The sequence below is a fragment of the Bufo gargarizans genome, chromosome 11, assembly GCF_014858855.1.
Source record: "Bufo gargarizans isolate SCDJY-AF-19 chromosome 11, ASM1485885v1, whole genome shotgun sequence".
Lineage (NCBI taxonomy): Eukaryota > Metazoa > Chordata > Amphibia > Anura > Bufonidae > Bufo > Bufo gargarizans.
In genome coordinates, this window is record NC_058090.1 from 27,250,092 (window position 1) to 27,274,028 (window position 23,937).

The window sequence follows — 23,937 nt, forward strand, 5'->3', positions numbered from 1 at the left end:
GGAGCGGGAGTGAAGCGCTTGGTCTCACGTGACACAAACAAATCCTTGATGCAAAAAATTTGCATCAAGCATTTTTGGGTCGAATTTCTCAATTTAATCGAGTACTCGTTGCAGCCCTACTTACACATATGTGGCTCATTTCTTACACTGGTCGTGTTTGACATCGGAGACCCCTGCTGGTCAGCTGTTTTAGAAGAGGCACTGGCACTTGCAGTAGCGCTGCAGCTTTCTTTCTGCTCACCAGCACTGTCCTTTTTTTATTAGCTATGCTCGGCCCCATTCACTTTGATGGCGCTTAGGTCATGTGACCGGTGAATGTGACGTCATGTGGTCTTGGTAAAGCTGCAAGAAGGCCACGGCATTGCTGCGAGTGCCGGTGCTTTCTCAAACAGCTGTACGGCGAGGGTCCTGGGTGTCTCACACCCCCAATGATCAGATACGGAGGACCTATCCAGAAGATAGGTCATCAGTAAAAATATTTTAGAAAACCTTTTAAGGGTCAGGAGGTCTTTTCTTTTCTTTTTTTTTTTTGCTTTTTAAATTTGTCATTGTCTTCAGTGCACCCACATACTATACATGGAATTAATATGTTCTAAGTTTCTTCTACCCAACTTGGGTTACAGCCCTATTCCTAGAGCTCCTTCAGGGTTGATGGCTATCCAATATGGCATTTCTCCCAGCAGCGCTCTCTTCTTGTTCAGTGTCTGTGCAGATACATTCTGGGAGATGTAGTGTTGACATCGGGCAGCGTAACAGCCTGATGTTGAAATCCTCTCCAAATGTACTAGCTCAGCCAAGTTGCATAGTGGTTTGTCAGTACGATGCAGGCAGATTCCAAGCGTCATAAGACATGACGTGGCTCAAGTTTAATACAAGATGAAGAGATTCAAAGTAAATGGTGCGGCCACACGTCTCATCAAAACTCAGAGTTAAAGGGAACCTGTCAACGTGATTTTGTGTACAGAGCTGAGGACATAGGTTGCTAGATGGCTGCTAGCACATCCGCAATGTCCAGTCCCCGTAGCTCTGTGTGCTTTTATTGTGTAAAAAAACGATTTGATACATATGCAAAATCCAGGTGACAGGTTCCCTTTAAATTAAAAAAGGAAGCCGTATCTGTCTTCAATACTCTCTCTCCTTTTAGGATACCTATGCTATCCATGTTGCATTTTTTTAGCCACATTTTGTGGCCAAGTATAGCACATGCTCTATCTTTTTGCGGAACGGACATACAGATGCGTAAAGCTCACGGATCATCCTAGCGCTTTCCGCATCCGTCTGTCCATTACGCGAAAAGATAGAATATGTTAGCAAAATGCAAACCGTAGACTCAGTCATTGGGTCTGCAAAAAAGAAAAAAAAGCGAAAGGCACACAGACCGCATCCGTATGTTGAGTCTCAATTTGCAGACCACATAACAGGTACGGTCGTGCAACCGAAAATCCGTTCCATTCATCTGAAAGCAAGCCATTCAGATGACTGGGACAGCTGCAGAAACTTCGGCAACTAATCTGCCACATTTGACTACACCGTTATCCCAACCCAGAAGCTCAGGCTGTCGCTCGCTTTGTCCCTTCCTTCTGCTTTACACTTCAGCACTGCTCAGGTTGGTTGTTGGGTATAGTCACAACCTTGCCAGTGGAATCTGAAATTCTGCTTCCGCCTCCGCTCGGTCATGCAGCGACACTACAGAGGCATGAAATTGGCCGTCTCCTCTGCATATTGCCATCCAGTAAGTTTCACGAATGTTCCTCTTTAACTCCTCCGGGTTCTGTCCAGTTTACCGTAACATGGCCTTTGTGTGATTTAGTGGGAAAAAAACTATCAGAGTATTTATTCCGAAAAGTTTTATTTTTCAATGTCCAGTCCTTGAACAAAGCCTAAGCTGTATTGTATTTTTTCTTTCTGTACCTTTCATTATGAAAGTATTATTGTTTCCTTAATGTTCTTTTTGTGCTTTAATTATGTTCTCTGCAGTCGTTTGGGGGAAAAACAAAAACATAAGTCTAAGCATTTACCCTGGTCTGAGACCGTTTGAGGGGCTGTTCATTTGCCTGTGCTGTATATCTCGATCAGCAGTAGTTTACACCTATCTGTTAACAGCAATACATTAATGTTTATGGTATGCGTGTTCTCAGCGATTTACATGAACTCTAAAAAAAAAAAAAAAAAAAATTCTCAGGGCCAAAATAATCAAGTCTAAGATACCTTCCAAATCCAACTTTAAGACCCTTTCGTCAAAGAGCAGCCCGACATCTGGCAGATCCAGAGGCTCTAACATTGAAGAATCTAATCCTCCTGCTGCTGCGGCGTTAACTATCTCAAATTAAAATGTCTGTAAAATATTTTTTTTACATAGTTTCCAACCGAACTTGCTTGTAACAAAGTTTAATAAAACTTTCAGAAATACCCTGTCTGTGTGACACTTAGTTTCATAGTGAATTAAGATGCATGTTATATTGATCCACACCTATACATTAGAATAATCGGAAAGTCCCTGTATTCTGGCAGATCAAAGACCAGAGACCTGATGGGATGGTCCGTTTAAAGGGGTTGTCTGAAATTGGGGGAGGGAAAGGCACCATTCATGTATATGGGCCGTGTCTGGTATTGCAGCTCAGCCTGATTCAAGTGAATACTAGACGCAGCCCTCACAACCATTTCTTAGTTTTTCTTATCTTGGAGAACACATTTAAAGGGGGTATTGCCATGTCATAAAGTGATGACCTCTCTAGGGTATGCTGACCTCTGGTCCTGAAAATAAGGAATCTTTAGTACTAATGTACTTTTTGTTTTCCACTGCACAGAAGTGTCCCCGACCACCAGCCAAGCAGCAACCAGCCCCATTTAGGTGTAGAGAATGAGGCGAGCTGCAGTCCCATGCACAGCCTGTGCAGTGAAAACTAAGGAGGGGATGCAGCAATGCATCATTCTCCGGATTGGTGTGGGGTCTGACCCCTGGGACCTCCTAGTGATAAGCAATCACCTTTATAAAGTAGGAATAATTTATTTAAAGGGGTATTCCCATCTGAGACAATGGGGGCATATCGCTAGGATATGTTCCCATTGTCTGATAGGTGCGGGTCCCACTTCTGGGACCTGCACCAAGAACAGAGCTGGGAAAGCGGTGGCCAGAGGATCCAGGTCCGGCCACCACCAAGCGCTCTATCCTATAGTAGTGAATGGGAGCGCACCGTGCTTGCACGGTCACCGGTCCCATTCATTTCTATGGGGCCAACGGAAATGGCTGAGCCAGCAATCGGCTATTTCCGCTGCCCCATAGAAATGAATGGTGTGCAGCTGCGCATGCGCAGTACACCCTCCACAAAGTTTCAGGGCTCCATTCTCGGTGTGGGTGTCAGAGGCTGGGACCCGCACCTATCGGTCAATGGGGGCACATTCTAGCGATATGCCCCCATTGACTGAGATAGGAATACCCCTTTTAAGGCCAACTGCACATGTTGTGGGTTACGTGCAGAAAACTGCATGCGTAATACAGTACCAGCAAAGTGTATGAGATTTAAAGGGGTTGTCCCACGATAAATATTCTACAGCTTTCAAACCAGCACCTGGATCTGAATACTTTTGTAATTGCCTGAGTTATTCAATAAAATGTATCTATAGCACCACCTGCTGTTTGTTCCCTTATTCATTTTTCTGTCCACCTTACTGAGGTGGACACGTGCTCCGTTCCATCCTTGAAATAAGTCAAGCAGAGCAATGACTGGGGGTGGTGGGGTCTCTGGATCCATGTGAGGGACAGGGCTGGTTCTGGCTTAGTTAAAGGGGTTGTCCGGGTTCAGAGCTTAACCCGGACATCCCTCCATTTTCACCCAGGCATCCCCCCTGACTTGAGCATCGGAGCAGTTCATGCTCCGATGCTCTTGTTTACAATAACCCACTGCCGGGCAGAAGCTTCTGCCCGGCAGTGTGTTCTGTGACGTCACCGACTCGGATGGGTGTGCTTTAGTGCTGCCCTAGCCGTTTTACTGGCTAGGGCAACGCTAAAGGCCTGCCCATCAGTGCCGGTGACGTCACCGGGCTTCCTGGCAGCCCCATGGAGGGACTGATTTCGTCACCGCAACTCTTGAAAATGACTGAACTGCTCTGATGCTCATGTCAGGGGGGCTGCCTGTACGAAAACAAAGGTATGTCCGGTTCAGCTCTGAACTCGGACAACCCCTTTTAAAAAGATTGTCATGTACTATATGATGTCAGTTTTTTACATTAATCGTGGAATAACCCTTTTAAGCAAATCTCATTTACACAGCTTTTTTTTCTGTGCAGAAACTGAACTGCTGTGCGGATTTAGAAATCCATAGCATTACAATTATGTTTCCGGTTTTAGGTCCAGATTTCACATTTTATAAATAAAAAGCACAAGGCTGCGGTGCAATTGGTGCGGATCTTCTGCGCGTTCACCCACACCCATGCACCCCCATGTACACCTGATAGTCCAGGATACTGTATTATTGTCCTTCAATCCTGCCGGATAAGGCTACTTTCACTACTGGCGTTTTGGCTTTCCGTTTCGTGAGATCTGTTCAGGGCTCTCACACGCGGTCCAAAACGGATCAGTTTTGCCCTTAATGCATTCTGAATGGAAAAGGATCCGCTCAGAAGGCATCAGTTTGCCTCCAGTTACAGTCTCCATTCCACTTTGGAGGCGGACACCAAAACGCTGCTTGCTTGTGTCCGTCTGACGAAACTGAGCCAAATGGATCCGTCCTGACACACAATGTAAGTCAATGGGGATGGATCCGTTTTATATGACACGATCTGGCAGCAATAGAAAACTGATTCGTCCTCCATTGACTTTCAATGGTGTTCAAGACTGATCCGTCTTGGCTATGTTAAAGATAATACAAATGGATCCGTTCTAAACGGATGCAGACGGTTGTATTATCTGAACGGATCCGTCCATGACGGATCCACACTAGACGCGAGTGTGAAAGTAGCCTTAGAAGAATTTTTTTACAGCACATATTTGCATGTTCTTCAGCCGCACTTAGTGTATTTCAGAAGGAAATTTTCCTTTTGCTGTCTCTTATCCTCACTCCCCCAACCTTTATATGTGAAGTCTATGTAAAAGCTTCTAATAACATTCACGTATGTGTAATGGGTTATCGGAGCTGCAGATATTTAATACACACGTGGAAGAATATTTTTCTTCATCCGTTGGCATACTGCTTGCCAAGGGCATATCTTGTGCCCCTCCTGGAATGTCTGATTTATGCTGAACACGACTGTATACCATCATGGCGGACTCGCCATGGACAAGACAGAAGGCTATCAACCCCCGACATCTCATCCTCTCAAAAAATTGAAAGATCGTATCTTGAAAAAAACAAAATGTACCTGCAAGATGGCGACAGATCAATAATGATGGTGGGCTGACTGCCGAACGAGACCGCGTTGGGAGCATTCAGTCAGCTCATGTACTGGAATTATTCCCCAAACTGTAAGATCTGTCTGTGACCAACATTACATAAAGTTCTGTGAATGTTATTAGCGGCTTCTTATGTCAAAATGTTTTTTTGTATGGCGCCCTGTTAAGTCTGGAAACACAGGAAAGTGTCTGCCATGCAAATTTATGTGCCCTACACCAAGTGTAACCTGTCGCTAGTGAATACAATGGCTAAATGGGTACGGTTATGCTTGGTGCAGTGCCTGAGGGGGCAGGGCGTGACACTAGAATCGATCATGCCCCGCCTATTAGGACTTGCTCTAAAAGCGTACTAGTTGGTATGATAACGTTGGCGCTATAAAAGTGAGTAAAAGGAAAAATATTAGACTTTAAAGAGTTTTCACCATTTCAGTATTGACTTCCTATGCTCCGGATAGGTCATCAATGTCAGATTGGTGGGGGTCCATAACCGGGCGTCTACACCCATCAGTTGTTTCAGGCAGAAACTATGCAAGAGGCAGAAGGCTCCTTCCACTGTGTAGTGAGCGTGCCCGGGGTGCAGCAGCTCAGCTGCCACTGAATGCGGGTCGTCAGTCCCCCCGCCGCTGTGATATTGATGTCCTTTCTGGAGGATAGGTCATCAATAAGTGGAAACCCCCTTAATTCTTGAAGTCGTGGCATATATAATGGGGGTGCCCAACCTGTGGTCCTCCAGCATGCTCGGACAGCCTACAGAAGGGCATGGTGGGAGTTGTTTTACAACAGCTGGAGGGCCGCAGGTTGGGCATCCCTGATAGAAAGCAATGGCCCTGTGATCCTTACATCATGGCTATATTAGGCTAGAGCACTGGATATTGTATAGCCCTCAATGCAGATTGCATACTATGTTATGCCTAATACAGCCCCTGAGGGGGGTGGAGCATGACAAAGAGATTCAGAAAGGACCAATGAGAGAGTGCCTTTGTCATGCATGCTCTCTTCCCCTTCAGTCCATGCACTGGACATATTGTATAATGGAGTATATGTTTTGGTCAGGGGGTTCCTATAGATTTACAAAAGGTTGTAGTTGTGCAGGAGAAAAGGTGGGCAATGCTCTTTCCAGAGTTGGAAGTGGAGGAAAAGTCCCTTTTAAAGGGAGTTTAATATTGATAGCTTATCCTCAGGATAGGTAATCAATATCTTATTGGTGGGGGTCCAACACCCTTCCCCCATGATAAGCAGTTTGAAGGGGCTGCTCCAGTAAATGCTGCAGTCTCTTCCTAGGCCAGTGATGTCACATGGCCTAGGTGCAGCTCAGTCCAATTTAAGTGAATGTAGGTAGGCTGCAGTACCAAGTCCAGCCACTATACATTGCATGGCGCTGTGCTTGGTATGTTCTGTTCGTTCATCCGTTTGAAAAGGGACGTATAGTGGCCGTGCTTGAATGGGACTGAGCGGCAGCTAGGCCATGTGACCGATGAATGTGATGTGGCGCTCACCGGAAGCACTGCAGCTGATCGATCATCTTTAATTGAACTTCAGTTTTGTTCATCAATTATTTGTCATTTATAGGACTATGGGGCAAAAAAAAAAAATCTGTTTTTGTGGAAGTTACAGCCCTTCTATATTGTTGAATCTGCTACAATATTTTCAGGTCATTCTGCCACATTTAAATCCTCTAATCTCCAATTCCAAATGTTATCGCATTCAATTTAGTGGAGGAATTTATATCCTCAAAGCATGAGGCCTTGATCAATAAAATAAAAAATATTGGATAATGTAACAAAAAACAAACGTACAACCATACAATTTATATGAAATCTGTAATCCTCTCCATTACTGCTGAATTACAGAAGTTAGAAGCTACACAAGTGAATGAGGCAGGGCTGCAGTAACGGGCACGGCCCATACACGAGAGGGGTGCTGTTTCTGGGAGGGCACCTTTTATAAAAAAAATTAAAAAAAATTAGCCAATTCATTTAAATGATCCCAGAAAAAAATTGTACGGGTCATTTCTACAACTTTCCTCACCCCTTGCCTTCTAAACTGGGAGGTACTTACCTTCTACTACAACACCCATTATTGTTGTGAATATATCTTATCTGTATCTAGATGTCTGTATATTTGTATTCATTCCATAAAGTTGTCTTCTGTTTTACAGGTGTGTGGAGTTGTATTCCATGATCTATTAGCCTGCCCTGCCCACATTGTGGATTTTCATGCTTAAAAACCGCTGTGTAATACAGAACCAGCAAAGTAATGAAATTTGACAAATCTCTTGTACGCTCTGCTTTTTCGGTCCGTGCAGAAAATGACCTTCAAAGCACGTTTAGAAACCCGCAGTATGTGTGGAGTCAAATCCGCAACAAAAACCACAAGCAACATGTAGATTTTAGGGCAGAAACGCACAGAAATCCGTGCCCAATCCTCATTTGCATGGTTGTGGGAGGACTAAGTTAATTTCTGTACATTTACACACCAAATCCACATCTAAGGCTACTTTTGCACTCGTGTTTGCGGATCGGTCATAGACCTGCATAGATGGATCCGTTCAGATAATACAAACGTCTGCATCCGTTCAGAACAAATCAGATTGTATTATCTGTAACATAGCCAGGACGGATCTGTCTTGAACACTATTGAAAGTCAATAGAGGACGGATCAGTTTTCTATTGTGCCAGATTGTGTCATAGAAAATTGTTCCGTCCCATTGACTTACATTGTGTGTCAGGACGGATCAGTTTGGCTCTGTTTCGTCAGACGGACACCAAAACGCTGCAAGCAGCGAATTGGTGTCCGCCTCCAGAGCGGAATGGAGACGGAACAGAGGCAAACTAATGCATTCTGAGCGGATCCTTTTCCATTCAGAACGCATTAGGACAAAACTGATCCGTTTTGGATCTCGCAAACAAAGCCAAAACGCCAGTGTGAAAGTAGCCTTAGTCGTGGATTTGATGCAATTTTGCCACAGATCTCACTCTTCCATTGAAAAGCGTGAAATCGCACAAACAATTGACGTGCTGCAGAGTTCAAAATCCACATGACAGGTAAATTTCTGCATTAAAGAAAAAGTTTACATGAGACTTGTCTAAATTCATACTTTGCTGGTACTGTATTAGGCCTCATGCACACGACCGTGCTGTATTTTGCGATCTGCAAAACACGGATGGCCGCCCATGTACGTTCTGCAATTTGCGGAGCGCATGCCCATAATAGAAATGCCTGTTCTTGTCTGCAAAATGGACAAAAATAGGACATTTTCTATATTTTTTATTTTTTGCTGGGCCACAGAGTGGTGTCCGCATCTTTTGCGGCCCTATTAAAGTGAATGGTTCCGCATCCGAGCCGTAAAAAATGCGGCTCGGATGAGGACCAAAACAACGTTCGTGTGCATGAGGTTTTTCTGCATGAGAATCCATGTGGAAAAAATGTGCATAATCATCAACGTGTGCAGGTAGCCTTAGAGCTCACCTAATCTTGCTTTTGGAAAAATCTGATTAATAAAGAAGGTCCCAGTTGAAAGAAGCAGGCTGTGACTGCTACCGGATTCCTTTTTTCTCGACTTTGTCGTGCCAATGTGTCTTGTATGATCTGAACAGCTAATTCATGAGAGTGACTACGGATGCACACAGTCATTGAGTAAAGCATAGACATGTGGTGATTTCCCCTCTCCTCCTGCCTTATTAATCAGATTTGTGTACATTTTGGTGGAGAATCTCAGAAATTCTAGTCCTGGTACTTGAAAGTATGATTTGGAGAAAATAATTTTATGGACACGTATTATGTCTAATTTTCCCAATTTTTTTGTTAAATATGCATGCCTTATGTAAGGCTACTTTCACACCTGCGTTCGGTGTGGATCAGTCTTTTATCTGCACAGACGGATCCGCACCGATAATGCAAACGCTTGTATCCATTTAGAACGGATCCGTTTGCATTATTCTTAAAAAAAAACATAAACAAAAAAAAGTCAAAACTGATCTGTCCTGACTTACATTGAAAGTCAATGGGGGTCGGATCCGTTTTCAATTGCACCATATTGTGTCAGTGAAAACTGATCTGTCCCCATTGACTTACATTGTAAGGCCTCCTGCACACGACCGTTGTGTGCACCCGTGGCCGTTGTGCCGTTTTCCTTTTTTTTTCGCGGACCCATTGACTTTCAATTGGTCCGTGGAAAAATCGGAAAATGCACAGTTTTGCAGCCGAGGCCGTGATCCGTGTATCCTGTCCGTCAAAAAAATATGACCTGTCCTATTTTTTTGACGGACAACGGTTCACGGACCCATTCAAGTCAATGGGTCCGTGAAAGAACACAGATGCACACAAGATTGGCATCCGTGTCCGTGATCCGTGGCCGTAGGTTGCTTTCATACAGACGGATCCGAAGATCCGTCTGCATAAAAGCTTTTTCTGATCTAAGTTTTCACTTCGTGAAAACTTATTTCCGACAGTATATTCTAACACAGAAGCGTTCCCATGGTGATGGGGAAGCTTCTAGTTAGAATACACTGCAAACTTTGTACAAGACTGCCCCCTGCTGCCTGGCAGCACCCGATCTCTTACAGGGGGATATGATAGCACAATTAACCCCTTCAGGTGCGGCACCTAAAGGGGTTAATTGTACTATCATATTCCCCTGTAAGAGATCAGGGCTGCCAGGCAGCAGGGGGCAGACCCCCCCCTCCCAAGTTTGAATATTGTTGGTGGCACAGTGTGCGCCCACCATCGCCCCCCCCCCCTCCCTCCCTCTATTGTAATAAATCGTTGGTGGCACAGTGTGACAACCACCATCGTCCCCCCCTCCCTCCCTCTATTGTAATAAATCGTTGGTGGCACAGTGTGCCAACCACCATCGGCCCCCCCTCCCTCTATAGCAGTAACAACATTGGTGGCAGTGTGCGGCCTCCCATTCCCCCCCCCCCCCCCCCCCCCCCCCATCATTGGTGGCAGCGGAGTCCCGATCGGAGTCCCAGTTTAATCGCTGGGGCTCCGATCGGTAACCATGGCAACCAGGAAGCTACTGCAGCCCTGGTTGCCATGGTTACTTAGCAATAGTACAACAGTAGAAGATTCATACTTGCCTGCTTGCTGCTGCGATGTCTGTGAACGGCCGGGAGCTCCTCCTACTGGTAAGTGACAGTTCTTTAGCAATGCGCCGCACAGACCTGTCACTTACCAGTAGGAGGAGCTCCCGGCCGGACACAGACATCGCAGCAGCATGCAGGTAAGTATGAATCTTCTACAATTGTACTATTGCTAAGTAACCATGGCAACCAGGACTGCAGTAGCGTCCTGGTTGCCATGGTTACCGATCGGAGCCCCAGCGATTAAACTGGGACTCCGATCGGAACTCCGCTGCCACCAATGATGGGGGGGGGGTGGAATGGGAGGCCGCACACTGCCACCAATGTTGTAACTGCTATAGAGGGAGGGGGGGGGCGATGGTGGTTGGCACACTGTGCCACCAACGATTTAATACAATAGAGGGAGGGAGGGGGGGGGGCGATGGTGGGCGCACACTGTGCCACCAACGATATTCAAACTGGGGAGGGGGGGGGGGGGGGTCTGCCCCCTGCTGCCTGGCAGCCCTGATCTCTTACAGGGGAATATGATAGTACAATTAACCCCTTTAGGTGCCGCACCTGAAGGGGTTAATTGTGCTATCATATCCCCCTGTAAGAGATCGGGTGCTGCCAGGCAGCAGGGGGCAGTCTTGTACAAAGTTTGTAGTGTATTCTAACCTGAAGCGTCCCCATCACCATGGGAACGCCTCTGTGTTAGAATATACTGTCGGATCTGAGGTTCACGAAGTAGCTCATATCCGACAGTATATTCTAACATAGAGGCGTTCCCATGGTGATGGGGACGCTTCAAGTTAAAATATACCATCGGATTGGAGAAAACTCCAATCCGATGGTATAAAAGAACTCCAGACTTTACATTGAAAGTCAATGGGGACGGATCTGTTTGAAATGGCACCATATTGTGTCAACATCAAACGGATCCGTCCCCATTGACTTGCATTGTAATTCAGGACGGATCCGTTTGGCTCCGCACGGCCAGGCGGACACCAAAACGACTTTTTTTTCATGTCCGTGGATCCTCCAAAAATCAAGGAAGACCCACGGACGAAAAAACGGTAACGGATCACGGACCCCGTTTTTGCGGACCGTGAAAAAAAACTGTCGTGTGCAGGAGGCCTAAGTCAGGACAGATCCGTTTGGCTTCGTATCGTAAGGCGGTCACCAAAACGCTGCAAGCAGCGTTTTGGTGTCCGCCTCCAGAGTGGAATTTAGGCACAACGCAGCCAAACTGATGCATTCTGAACGGATCCATTCAGAATGCATTGGGGCTGAACTGATCAGTTTTGGGCCGCTTGTGAGAGCCCTGAAACGGATCTCACAAGCGGACCCAGAAACGCCAGTGTGAAAGTAGCCTAACTTACCTTTCCTCCAGTGTATGTTCCCATCAGGGCCAATGATGTTGATTGTGACATAATGCACAAGAACTGGTTTGCTTTTTTTTTTTTTGCTTATCTTTAATTTTTTTTACTTTGACTTTTCTTTTTTTTTTTTTTGTATTTTTAGAAACATGTCATTCAGATTTATAAAAAGGTAGGATTTAAGTTGCTATGTACTTTTATTTAGTTTATTTTCCCTGTATAACTTGCCTTCCTGGATCTGATTTTTTTCCTGAATACTAAACTTTCTGCTGAAAACTAAATTTGATCGAGACGGCGTCTTTATCTACTTTTCACTGGTTGATATGACTTTTAATCCGCTGAGCATGTCCTGCACACTTTGCAACCATAGTCATGAGTGTCATAAAATTTCATGTTTCATTTTTACTAATACACACTTGGCATGCGAGCAGCAGAAGGTTTGTGGTGTTAAAGTTAAAATCAAAGTTATGTATTGTACGGTAAGTTTGTGGGGCAGAAGGGGGGGGGGGGGCTTATATAAGACTACAAATTGTTTCCCTTCTTTCTAGCCTAGCTCAGCATACACGTCCGCATCTACACACTACACTATTACAGGGAGTGTAGCGTTAGCACAAGTACTACAATATGCCCTTTACATAGAAACTGGGGTTCCATACTTTGCAGTTCAGTGGGTTTCCTGTTGAATATCATGATGCCGACTACTATGCCTTATCTTCTCCTATCCTGGTGTCTTGCCTGCTGCTGCTGCACTCTGCTTGCTCTTGGGTTGCCGTAGTAGCATTAAAAGGATTGTCTAGGATTTTTATACTGGTGGCCTATCCTCAGGACAAGGCAGTCAATATCTGATGGGAGGTGGTCTGACGCCCTGCACCCCAGCTGATGCGTGTCGGAACTCCACAGCTTCCTCCGTTGTGCAGTAGATGGAGCTGGTTACTGCAGCGCTGCTCTCATTGCCCAATGGACAATGCTGTGTAGTTCCAGAGATGCTTCAGAACAGCCGATGGAGAGGTGCAGGGTGTCGAAACCCCTACTGATCTGATACGGATCTTGAGTAGAGGTGACATGACTAAAATGCATTACACTGTTGGGGTTCATGCGCACAAGAATCTTAAAGCCCCCATACAAACTAGTGTGTTATCGGCCAACAGCTATTGAATTTGTATGGCTGCCTTAAAGGGGTTGTCTAATCTGAGACCATGGGGGCATATTGTTAGGATATGCCCCCTTTGTCTGATAGGTGCGGGTTCCAGCAGGGACGGAGCCCCAAAAGTGGTGGAGGATGCACTGCGCATGCGCAGCCGCCCTCCATTCATTTCTATGGGGCTGCCAAAAATGGCCGGTCATGCGCGGTGCACTCCCATTCACTTCTATGGGGAGAGCACTTGGTGGCCGGGCCGAAATCCTTCAACCACCACGTTGGCCCGCTCAGTTCTTGATGTAGATGCGGGTCTCAGCAGTGGGACCCGCACCCATCAGACAATGGGGACATATCCCAGCGATATTACCCCATTGTCTGAGATGAGACAACCCCTTTAAGGCTTGGGTCACACGTGACTGACTACCTGCAGATCTGCTATCGTGGAATTTTGTTTCGGCAAATCGGCAAATCTGCAGTGTTGTACAGTACCGGCAAAGTGGATGAGAATTTCTGAATTCTCATCCACATGCTTTGTACAAAAAAAAAGTCAGTGTACATGTCCATTTATACATCAGATTTCTTCTGCGGATTTCACCCTTTTCAATGGAGAGGGTGGGATACAATGGCTTTTCTGCTATTAAAAAACACATGTAATACATGCAATTATATTGTGATTTTTTTTTTTACATGGAATTGCAGCAAAATCCGCTATAGATCTTTCTGCTGGATTTTCAGTCACTTGTGAACACTCGGGCTGTTTTCAGACTGTCTTGAGTGTCCATATGTCATGCCAGAAAAACACCCGGCTCATCCTCTAAATGGGCCCATAAAACAATGCGGTATATTTTACCCGATACCCCTGCATGGAGTAGTGCGGTCTTCAGCCCTGTTCCATGCAGTAAAAAAAATGAAACCCTGCCGGTGCCGTTGAACGGAGACAGAAGACGCTCTTTATGTGCCCATTAGTGTAATGGGAGCCTATGCGTCCATTTAAAGGATGTGCCAGGAACTTTCCCGTGATAGATGCTGTAATCGCACACCGTCGGAAAAGAGCCTGTGGTGCACAGCTTATAATATCCTGTAGGCTCAGCTTACCATGACACTAGGACCAAGGAATCGTATGCTGAATCATCCATATCCTCCCAGAACCATAAGATTGTACAGATGAGGTGCACAGTTTCTATAGGGGTCTTTTTTTGAAAAACTTGTCAAACTTAAAGGGAACCTGTTACGTTGAACATGGTGTCTGATCTGCAGACAGTATGTTATAGAGCAGGAGGAGCTGAGCAGATTGATGTATAGTTTTATAGGAAAAGATTCAGTAGAATTTGAATTTCATTCATTTAAATTCCTGCTCTTTCTGGTCTTTGAAGTCCAGGAGGCGGTCCTATCAGTGATTGACAGCTCTCTCTGTATTCTCAGTCATAGAGGGAAGGCTGTCAATCACTGATAGGGCAAAGAGACAGTATAGGCGTGCTCAAACCCTGTCGGACCACGCCAAGAACCACAGCGTTGCTTGAGTAAAAAGTGAATAAGGTCCAGCTCGGTTAAAATGTTACATTTATTTTTCAGTGCAGATAAAAGCCAGTTACAGTCCAGTCTACATATTTCGGATCAGAGACGATAGCGATCCTTACTCATGAGACATGTAGACTGGACTGTAACTGGCTTTTATCTGCACTGAAAAATAAAGGTAACATTTTAACAGAACTGGACCTTTTTTCTCTTTTTGTCAATCACTGATAGGACCGGCTCCTGGACGTCAAAGACCAGTATGAGCAGAGATATAAATGAATAAAATACAAGCTATATATCAATCTGCTCAGCTCCTGCTCTATAACATTATTATTTTTTTATCTTTTAAGATGAACGCGAATCTGAGCGGTTCAGTGACGGAGAGCGGCACAATTGCTGTTCCCCATCATTGCACCCGCTGCTTACAAACAAACGCAGTTCCTGACGAAGTAAATCGTCACAAAGTGAATTTTTGTGAAATTCGGTGAAGCAGCCAAATCAAAGTTTTGTCATCTTCGCTGATCACTAATCGTTACACGTGGAATGCAATTATTTTCTAAAACGGACGTGTCAGGAGGTCCCCTTAAAGGTGCACCTTCTTTTCTGATATAGGATGGGCTGATTATACCAGAGGATATATATAATATAGCCGCACCTGCCTCTGTGCCTCTATTATGTACCGATGACAGGGACGCTGTGAATTTTCCTCTTGTAAATCTGATCAGCTTTTGAACACCAGTGTAAGATTTCTCTTCTCTTTTGCTTGTCTTTGCTTTTTTTTTTTTTTTTTCTTGTATTGTTTTCATTGAGGCTCCCGACCGAACCTGAGCGAAACGGGAGATATGAGGGCTCCAGGTGAGGGGAATATTCTTATTTTAACATCACCCATAAGCATTCCTTTAACCCTTCCATGAGAATGTGCATGTCGTTCCTGCATCCGTTACATTGAGTTTGTGAATGTCTGCATGTGGGTCTGTCTCATTGTATGCTGGGGGTAGTCGTCTCTCGGAGGGGGCAGAATATAGACCATGGTTCTCGGGGGGGGGGGGGGAACTACATCCCATATCTTTTCACTATTCAAAGGCCACATTCTCCATCGGCTTAGAACATTTTTGGGAAGGTCTGTGGTTTGTAGCCATCTCTGAAGCCCATAGTAGATTTGTAATATTCTCTCCTTAAAGGGGATGTATGCTTTTGCAGCCCTATTTTCTTTCTCCAAAGCTTTAAAAAATTTAATAACTTTTCAAATGTAACCGTTTTGTGTATACAGCTCTTATGCAAACCTATGTATCACCATGGTTGCAGACTTTAAAGTCCTGTACTCATCACTCCGTCCCTTATCCTTCTCACAGACTGAGGGAAGGAAGAAACGCGTCTACTGGATCAGACTACACACAGGCTTTATTTGTAGTCTGTAGCCATGGAGACGCAAGAATGTGTAAAAAGCTTTATGCACAACATGGTCAGGTTTATATTTTTTTTTTTAATGACCATTTTCACCTCCTTTTAGATACATTGGAGCTGTAACAGTTGGTTGCACAAGTGTACATACCCTTGTAATGGAATGTGCTCCTTGAGGCTTATGCCAGTTATCATACCCCATATCTATACAGTGAAAGCGCACCCCCCTCCCCCTTTAAAAAAAAAATCACCAATAAAATTTGTCTAGTTTAAATTTTTTTAAATATAGATATTTTTGAGTAGACAAGTGACCCGTCTTTGTGGTGGGATATATCACTGTCCTTACTGTTTAAGAAGTCTCGGAGGGCTATGTGACAGGCCATGATGGCGGCCATATTTTCACAATTTTCCCATTGACCTTGGCAGAAGAGGCCGATTGAAGGGCTTGGTTTAGTGGTCACATTATTTTGAGGAGAGGATAGTAAATGCCCCTTAGTGCAGACTGACTGTCCATGTACTTATGGCCTTTGGTCTGTAACGTAAGGCTAGCCCCAGTTAGAAATTGTATGTTTTCCAATCTTGACCCTCCACCACCCCCCCCCCCCCTTCCCACCGCACCCCTGGACTTGAATTCCTACAAAAGAGTAACTTCTCTTCTCTTCTAGTCGTAATGTGTCAGGGGACCAGAAAGACGAGAACAAAGAGTCAAAGCCAAGGTCGCTGCGTTTCACCTGGAGCATGAAAACAACCAGTTCCATGGACCCCAGCGACATGATGCGCGAGATTCGCAAGGTCCTAGACGCCAACAATTGTGACTATGAGCAGAGAGAGCGCTTCTTACTCTTCTGCGTCCACGGGGACGGCCACGCCGAGAATCTCGTCCAATGGGAAATGGAAGTGTGCAAACTGCCAAGGCTCTCTCTGAACGGGGTGCGCTTCAAGCGGATATCTGGGACATCCATAGCTTTCAAAAACATTGCTTCCAAAATTGCCAATGAGTTAAAACTGTAAAATGAGGAGGTGGGGGGGGGGGTGGGTGGGGAGGGCGAACAATCATGTTGTAAATTACGTAGCAATTCAAAGTGTTTTTTTTCCCCCCTGAGAACACTGGTTTAATGTATAGAATTATTTAGGCAATAATTCCTGCATCTCCTGAATTATGATATCACAAACGGAACAAGCTGCTGGAACGAGGGGGAGAGTTGGACTTTTTTGTTTTAATTTTTTTTATTTTTTTTTTATATATATAAATATATATATAAGTGCACTACAGCATTAAAGTTGCCTACCATGTAATTTATTTTTTGGCTTTTTTTCTGTTCCTGGGGATTCCTATCAACTATTATATTTCCTTATTGATATCCATCATGTATGCCTGTGCAAGTATGGATGTTGCGTTTGCGTAGAGAGAGCACACACAAAAAAAATGGCAGTTGCTAAACCCAGACCTCCTGTAACAGCGATGGTTTTGTTTTACTTTTTTTATTTAATTTTTTTAACACTCCTTAGATTGCATGAGTGTTAACGGCACATTTTCTCTTGACAGTATTTTCATTGTCCTGTTCGGGAAGGTTAAAAAAAGAATACAAAAAATTCAGTGATAAAGTGTGAGAATTGTAATTTATGAGCGTGATGATATGGGCAGCGATTAAACAGTGTTCCTGCTAAAGAAACCGAAAATGAAGTCTGTGTTCCTTTCTAGACACTCGAGTCTTTCCATAGAAAATAACGGCTCTTATTCTAATTCTTTTATATTATTGTTATTTTTTGGTTTATTTTTTTAGAGGGAAAACTTGCAGTGCAATCTGCAGGCGGCATGTTTTGGAGCAGGAGGAGCAGAGAAGACTGATGGATAGTTTTATGGGTGAAGGTTCAGTAAAACGTGTGTTTTATACAGTTTATGTTCAGGAGTTTTGTGGGCAGTGCCACTCAGCGACTGACTTCTATGGTCTTCTGCATGACTAAGGCTACTTTCACATTCGCGTTTGGTGCGGATCTGTCACGCATCTGTACAGACGGATCTGCACCGATAATACAACCGCATGCATCCGTTCATAACGGATCCGTTTGTATTATCTTTAACATAGGGATATGGGTCCGTCTTGAACACCATTGCTGTCTGGTTTTGAGGTTCCGTTCTAATTACACAACTGGCAGCATCCGTTCAGAACGTATCCAGTTGTATTATATTGAAAATGAAGAAACCATGTCTGAAAAAAAAAAAAAACGGATCTGGCACCATTTACTTACATGGTCTTTTGGTGCCAGATCCGATGGCTTCAGTTTCCTATGCTGCTTGCAGCATTTTTTTTTTTGTGTCCGGCATGGGAACGCAACAAACCAGAACAGAATGCATTCTGGCGCACTCCTTTCTGGTTTGTGCAGTCTTGTCCTCATTGACAATGAATGAAAGTGCTGCGGTTTTGAGAGCCTTCGCAGATGTGAACGCAGACTCCTTTTATAAAGTCAATGGTGTGGTCAGGATTTGTTGCCATCAGTTCCAAAAGTGGTCTCTGATATGAGCAGAAGCCTTGATGCTAGTGTGAACATTTATTTTTTAATTTTTTATATAAATGTGACAAACAGCACCACACCTGTCCAAAGGGTTGCCTGGTATTGCCGCTCAGCACCATTGAAGTGAACGGGACTGAGGTGCAATATAAACTAGTGGTCAGGTTTGGAGCAGTTTTTGGAAGAGGAGCCGTATCGTCATAATCCATTATATTGGTCACTTGCCGAGAAAATGGCGTGTGGTCAGGTAAAAATTCTAATATCAGCAGATGAAAAGTAAAGAGTGGAAACTGTTCTCTGGTTGGGCAGCCCAGCACCCAAGGTGGCGGAAGGGGATTTGGGTACTGGGAGTGATGGTATCTTGATCACAAGAAGGAAAGCGGTCCTGATACCATTGCCTGATGTTTTATACATACTGTGAGATCCTGCAATACACTTGTCAAAGGCGGTAGATGCCCAGAAGACCCTGTGGTGGACACCACAATATACACTGGTTAGATCCACGTGACTTGGTAGCAGGTAACCTGCTGCTACCGTAATTTTGGATTGGTGGAGGTCATTTGTAATCTTCTAAAATGACGTCTTGTTTAGACTCTATGTTGCAGCTTCCACATTTTAAGGCAATGAGGTCAGGGAAGAAAAACCAGATAGGTTATGCCTTAAGCCTCATTCACACGTCCGTGCTTAAATCCGTAAAAAGGTGGTTAGTGATGCCTCCATTAAGACGTCAGTGTTGGTTCCGTGTGTCATCTGCGTTTCACGGACACTGCACAGCTGAATTTTTATTTTATTTTTAAAGCATTTCTTTCTAATGATCAGTGAAACACGGATAGCATCCGTGGTTTTCACGGACCCATGGACTATAATGGGCGTGATGGATCTGTGAACACGGACAAAATAGAGCGTGCTTCCGGGCTAAAACCACGGACCGTGCTAAGAGACTGATGTCTGAATACACACATTGCAAATTGCGTATCTGCAAAACACAGATACCGGCCGTGTGCTTTCCTCATTTTGCGGACCGCACATGGCCGGCTCTATATAGAGTGTCTATTCTTGTCTGCAACGCTCATTAGCTATTATCGGCCAGTGTAATACAGCCTTTAGATGTTGATGGGATGTTCTCGGAATAAAGCATCCATATCGGGTTGTTTGGGGTCTGGCATCATCCACTAATCGGCTATTTCAGGCAGCCACCAGCACTGGAAGCTGTACACATACAGCAGAAGGTTCTGTCCATTGTGTAGTGGTCGCGCCGGGTACTGCAGCTCCCATTCAAGTGAATAGGAACGGAGCTGAAGTACTCTGACCATCGGTGAAGGTTCCGGCTGTCAGACCCAAACCAATCTGATATGGATAACCTATCCTAAGGACAGCCTATCAATATCGAACTACCAGAAAATGCCTCTAAAGGATAACTGTCATGTTTTCATAAAAAAATAAATAAAATTTAGCATATGTTACTGCTGCAGCAGGATTATGCATAAAGCAATCTTTAGTTTCTTCACATACCACTGTTTTCCCCTTAGTTACAGCTGTCTTGAATCCTACAATATGAGGATCTTCTCAAGATGGCTCCTCTGCCAGTTCTCTGAGGCCAAAACTACCATCCCTTCCTTCCCATACACACTTGCTGTAGCCAGCAGCTCTCTGCCAGCCAATCAGATTGGATTACTGAGACACGCCTCCTCACTCTGAAGCCTAATGCAGGCATGCAGTGTGAAGGACCGCCCCTCTGTCTTCCTCTCTTCTTAGCCAGAGACAGACAAGTCATAGCAACTGTCTTTTAGGGGAGCAGTGGAAAGGGACAGGGGACATTAATGAAAGCTGTTATTATAAGGTAATTACAGATCTTTTGACAATTATTGACAGACTAACTCAGGTATTCATGTCTAGCTCTAATAAACTAGCAAATAAAATAAAAATTTACAGTTATACTTTATGAAGATGTTTATATAAGATTTACAAACAGATATACAGTCAGGTCCATAAATATTGGGACATCTACACAATTCAAAAATTTTTGGGGACATAATAATCATAATTCAAACGTTCACTTTTTAATACTTGGTTGCAAATCCTTTGCAGTCAATTACAGCCTGAAGTCTGGAACGCATAGATATCACCAGACGCTGGGTTTCATCCCTGGTGATGCTCTGCCCGGCCTCTACTGCAGCTGTCTTCAGTTCCTGCTCGTTCTTGGGGCATTTTCCCTTCAGTTTTGTCTTCAGCAAGTGAAATGCTCAATCGGATTCGGGTCAGGGGATTGACTCGGCCATTGCATAACATTCCACTTCTTTCCCTTAAAAAACTCTTTGGTTGCTTTTGCAGTATGCTTTGGGTCATTGTCCATCTGCACTGTGAAGCGCCGTCCAGTGAGTTCTGAAGCATTTGGCTGAAGATGAGCAGATAATATTGCCCGAAACACTTCAGAATTCATCCTGCTGCTTTTGTCAGCAGTCACTAAATTATCATCAATAAATACAAGAGAAGCAGTTCCGTTGGCAGCCATACATGCCCACGCCATGACACTACCACCACCATGCTTCACTGATGAGGTGGTATGCTTAGGACCATGAGCAGTTCCTTTCCTTCTCCATACTCTTCTCTCCCCATCACTCTGGTACAAGTTGATCTCGGTCTCATCTGTCCATAGTAGGGCTGAAACGATTACTCGATTTAATCGAGTAATTCGACACAAAATAATCCTCAACGCAAATTTTTTGCATCGAGGATTCGTTTGTGTCATGTGACCATGGAGCGGGAGTGAAGCGCTTGCTATTACTCACCGCTCCGTGGTCACCCGCCGCACTGTATCCTGACACATCGTCAGGTCATAGTGCACGTAAGCGCGCACTATGACCCGGTGCTGAGTGGCTGGCAGCGGAGGAGACGGGGCGCGAGTGGCGGTACAGATCAGAACTGCTGGCTGCTGGTTATCAGCGGAAGGCTGGTAAGTGGCTGCATGTGTGGAGGGGCACTGTGTGATTAGTGCTCGCCATGTGTGTCCCAGCAGGGAGAACCCCTATGATAACACGTTTACCACCCAGTGGTGGAGCATGGACTTCTAGTTAGAGCTGTGTCACCTGTGCCGGAATGGCCAGAGGATGATAGGGGTAGTAGTGCTCACTGGCCTTGTTTAGAGGGGCTGATGATTGGCAGCATAGGGTGTTAGAGCACCCCCTGTCGTTAGTGGCTGGTTCAGGGTGGTTTGGGTTTTGTTTCCTTTTAGTCTCTGATGTGGGTATATCCCTTCACCATGACATCACTGTGCACACTATCCCTGCACTGTGACATCACTGTGCGCACTATCCCTGCACTGTGACATCACTGTGCGCACTATCCCTGCACTGTGACATCACTGTGCGCACTATCCCTGCACTGTGACATCACTGAGCGCACTATCCCTGCACTGTGACATCACTGTGCGCACTATCCCTGCACTGTGACATCACTGAGCGCACTATCCCTGCACTGTTACATCACCGAGCGCACTATCCCTGCACTGTGACATCACCGAGCGCACTATCCCTGCACTGTGACATCACCGAGCGCACTATCCCTGCACTGTGACATCACCGAGCGCACTATCCCTGCACTGTGACATCACCGTGCGCACTATCCCTGCACTGTGACATCACTGTGCGCACTATCCCTGCACTGTGACATCACCGAGCGCACTATCCCTGCACTGTGACATCACCGTGCGCACTATCCCTGCACTGTGACATCACCGTGCGCACTATCCCTGCACTGTGACATCACCGTGCGCACTATCCCTGCACTGTGACATCACCGTGCGCACTATCCCTGCACTGTGACATCACCGTGCGCACTATCCCTGCACTGTGACATCACCGTGCGCACTATCCCTGCACTGTGACATCACCGTGCGCACTATCCCTGCACTGTGACATCACCGTGCGCACTATCCCTGCACTGTGACATCACCGTGCGCACTATCCCTGCACTGTGACATCACCGTGCGCACTATCCCTGCACTGTGACATCACCGTGCGCACTATCCCTGCACTGTGACATCACTGTGCGCACTATCCCTGCACTGTGACATCACTGTGCGCACTATCCCTGCACTGTGACATCACTGTGCGCACTATCCCTGCACTGTGACATCACTGTGCGCACTATCCCTGCACTGTGACATCACTGTGCGCACTATCCCTGCTGAGCTGATGGCACAAGGGGAGAACGAAGGGCGTTGGGGACTGATGGCAGGGGGTCTGGTGAGTTTTTATAAAGGAAAACAGTCTATTAATTCATTTTTTCTTATTAGAATACTCGATTAATCGTAAAAAATAATCGATAGAATACTCTATTTCTAAAATAATCGTTTACTGCAGCCCTAGTCCATAGGATGTTGTTCCAGAACTGTGAAGGCTTTTTTAGATGTCGTTTGGCAAACTCTAATCTGGCCTTCCTGTTTTTGAGGCTCACCAATGGTTTACATCTTGTGGTGACCCCTCTGTATTCACTCTGGTGAAGTCTTCTCCTGATTGTTGACTTTGACACACATACACCTACCTCCTGGAGAGAGTTCTTGATCTGGCCACCTGTTGTGAAGGGTGTTTTCTTCACCAGGGAAAGAATTCTTCGCTCATCCACCACAGTTGTTTTCCGTGGTCTTCCGGGTCTTTTGGTGTTGCTGAGCTCACCGGTGCGTTCCTTCTTTTTAAGAATGTTCCAAACAGTTGTTTTGGCCGCGCCTAATGTTTTTGCTATCTCTCTGATGGGTTTGTTGTGTTTTTCAGCCTAATGATGGTTTCACTGATGGTGACAGCTCTTTGGATCTCATCGTGAGAGTTGACAGCAAGAGATTCCAAATGCAAATAGCAAATAGCAGACTGGAAATGACCTCTGGACCTTTTATCTGCTCATTGTAATTGGGATAATGCGGGAATAACACACACCTGGCCATGGAACAGCTGAGAAGCCAATTGTCCCATTACTTTTGGTCCCTTAACAAGTGGGAGGCACATATACAAACTGTTGTAATTCCTGTACCGTTCACCTGATTTGGAGGTAAATGCCCTCAAATTAAAGCTGACAGTCTGCAGGTAAAGCGAATCTGGTTTGTTTCATTTCAAATCCATTGTGGTGGTGTATAGAGCCAAAATGTTAGAATTGTGTCGATGTCCTAATATTTATGGACCTGACTGTACCTGTCACATTGACGGCTGTGTCTGAGCTGCGGACAGCGTATTATATGGCAGGAGGAGCTGCTACCTTCTATGGCTTCCCCCTAGTTCTTTTTTTTTGCTGCATGTTTTAGAACCAATTAAACTCTAGGGGGCCGATCACATGGCTGTTTTTTTTTTTTTTTTTACTGGTGGTAAATAGAGGCCGTTAAACTATAGGACTAAGGATGAGCGAATTGACTTCGGATATTTCATCTAAAATCTCATCCACTTCAACGCATGGGAGGACACCACACTCGCACCTTGACCCCCTCGTTCCTCACTGAATGCAGCAGGACCTGTGGCATGATGACATCAGGTCCTGCAGCATCCATTAAGGAGCGAG

At 45.1% G+C, this 23,937-nt stretch overlaps 1 protein-coding gene across 7 annotated transcripts in view; it reads left to right on the forward strand.

The window, feature by feature from the left end:
- The window catches only part of MARK3 (microtubule affinity regulating kinase 3), an 88,380-nt gene extending 65,158 nt beyond the window's left edge, over positions 1-23,222 (forward strand). For 2 of the 7 annotated variants that reach the window (XM_044272209.1, XM_044272203.1), the window contains 3 exons: positions 11,977-12,003; positions 15,295-15,339; positions 16,551-17,565. In XM_044272209.1, the coding sequence (XP_044128144.1) occupies positions 11,977-12,003; positions 15,295-15,339; positions 16,551-16,896 (418 nt within the window). In that variant the 3' untranslated portion in view covers positions 16,897-17,565. Of the gene's footprint in view, positions 1-11,976; positions 12,004-15,294; positions 15,340-16,550; positions 17,566-23,165 lie in introns of those variants that run through there. The other 5 variants (XM_044272210.1, XM_044272204.1, XM_044272205.1 and 2 more) reach the window with 4 other exon arrangements.
- Positions 23,223-23,937: the final 715 nt, after the last annotated feature.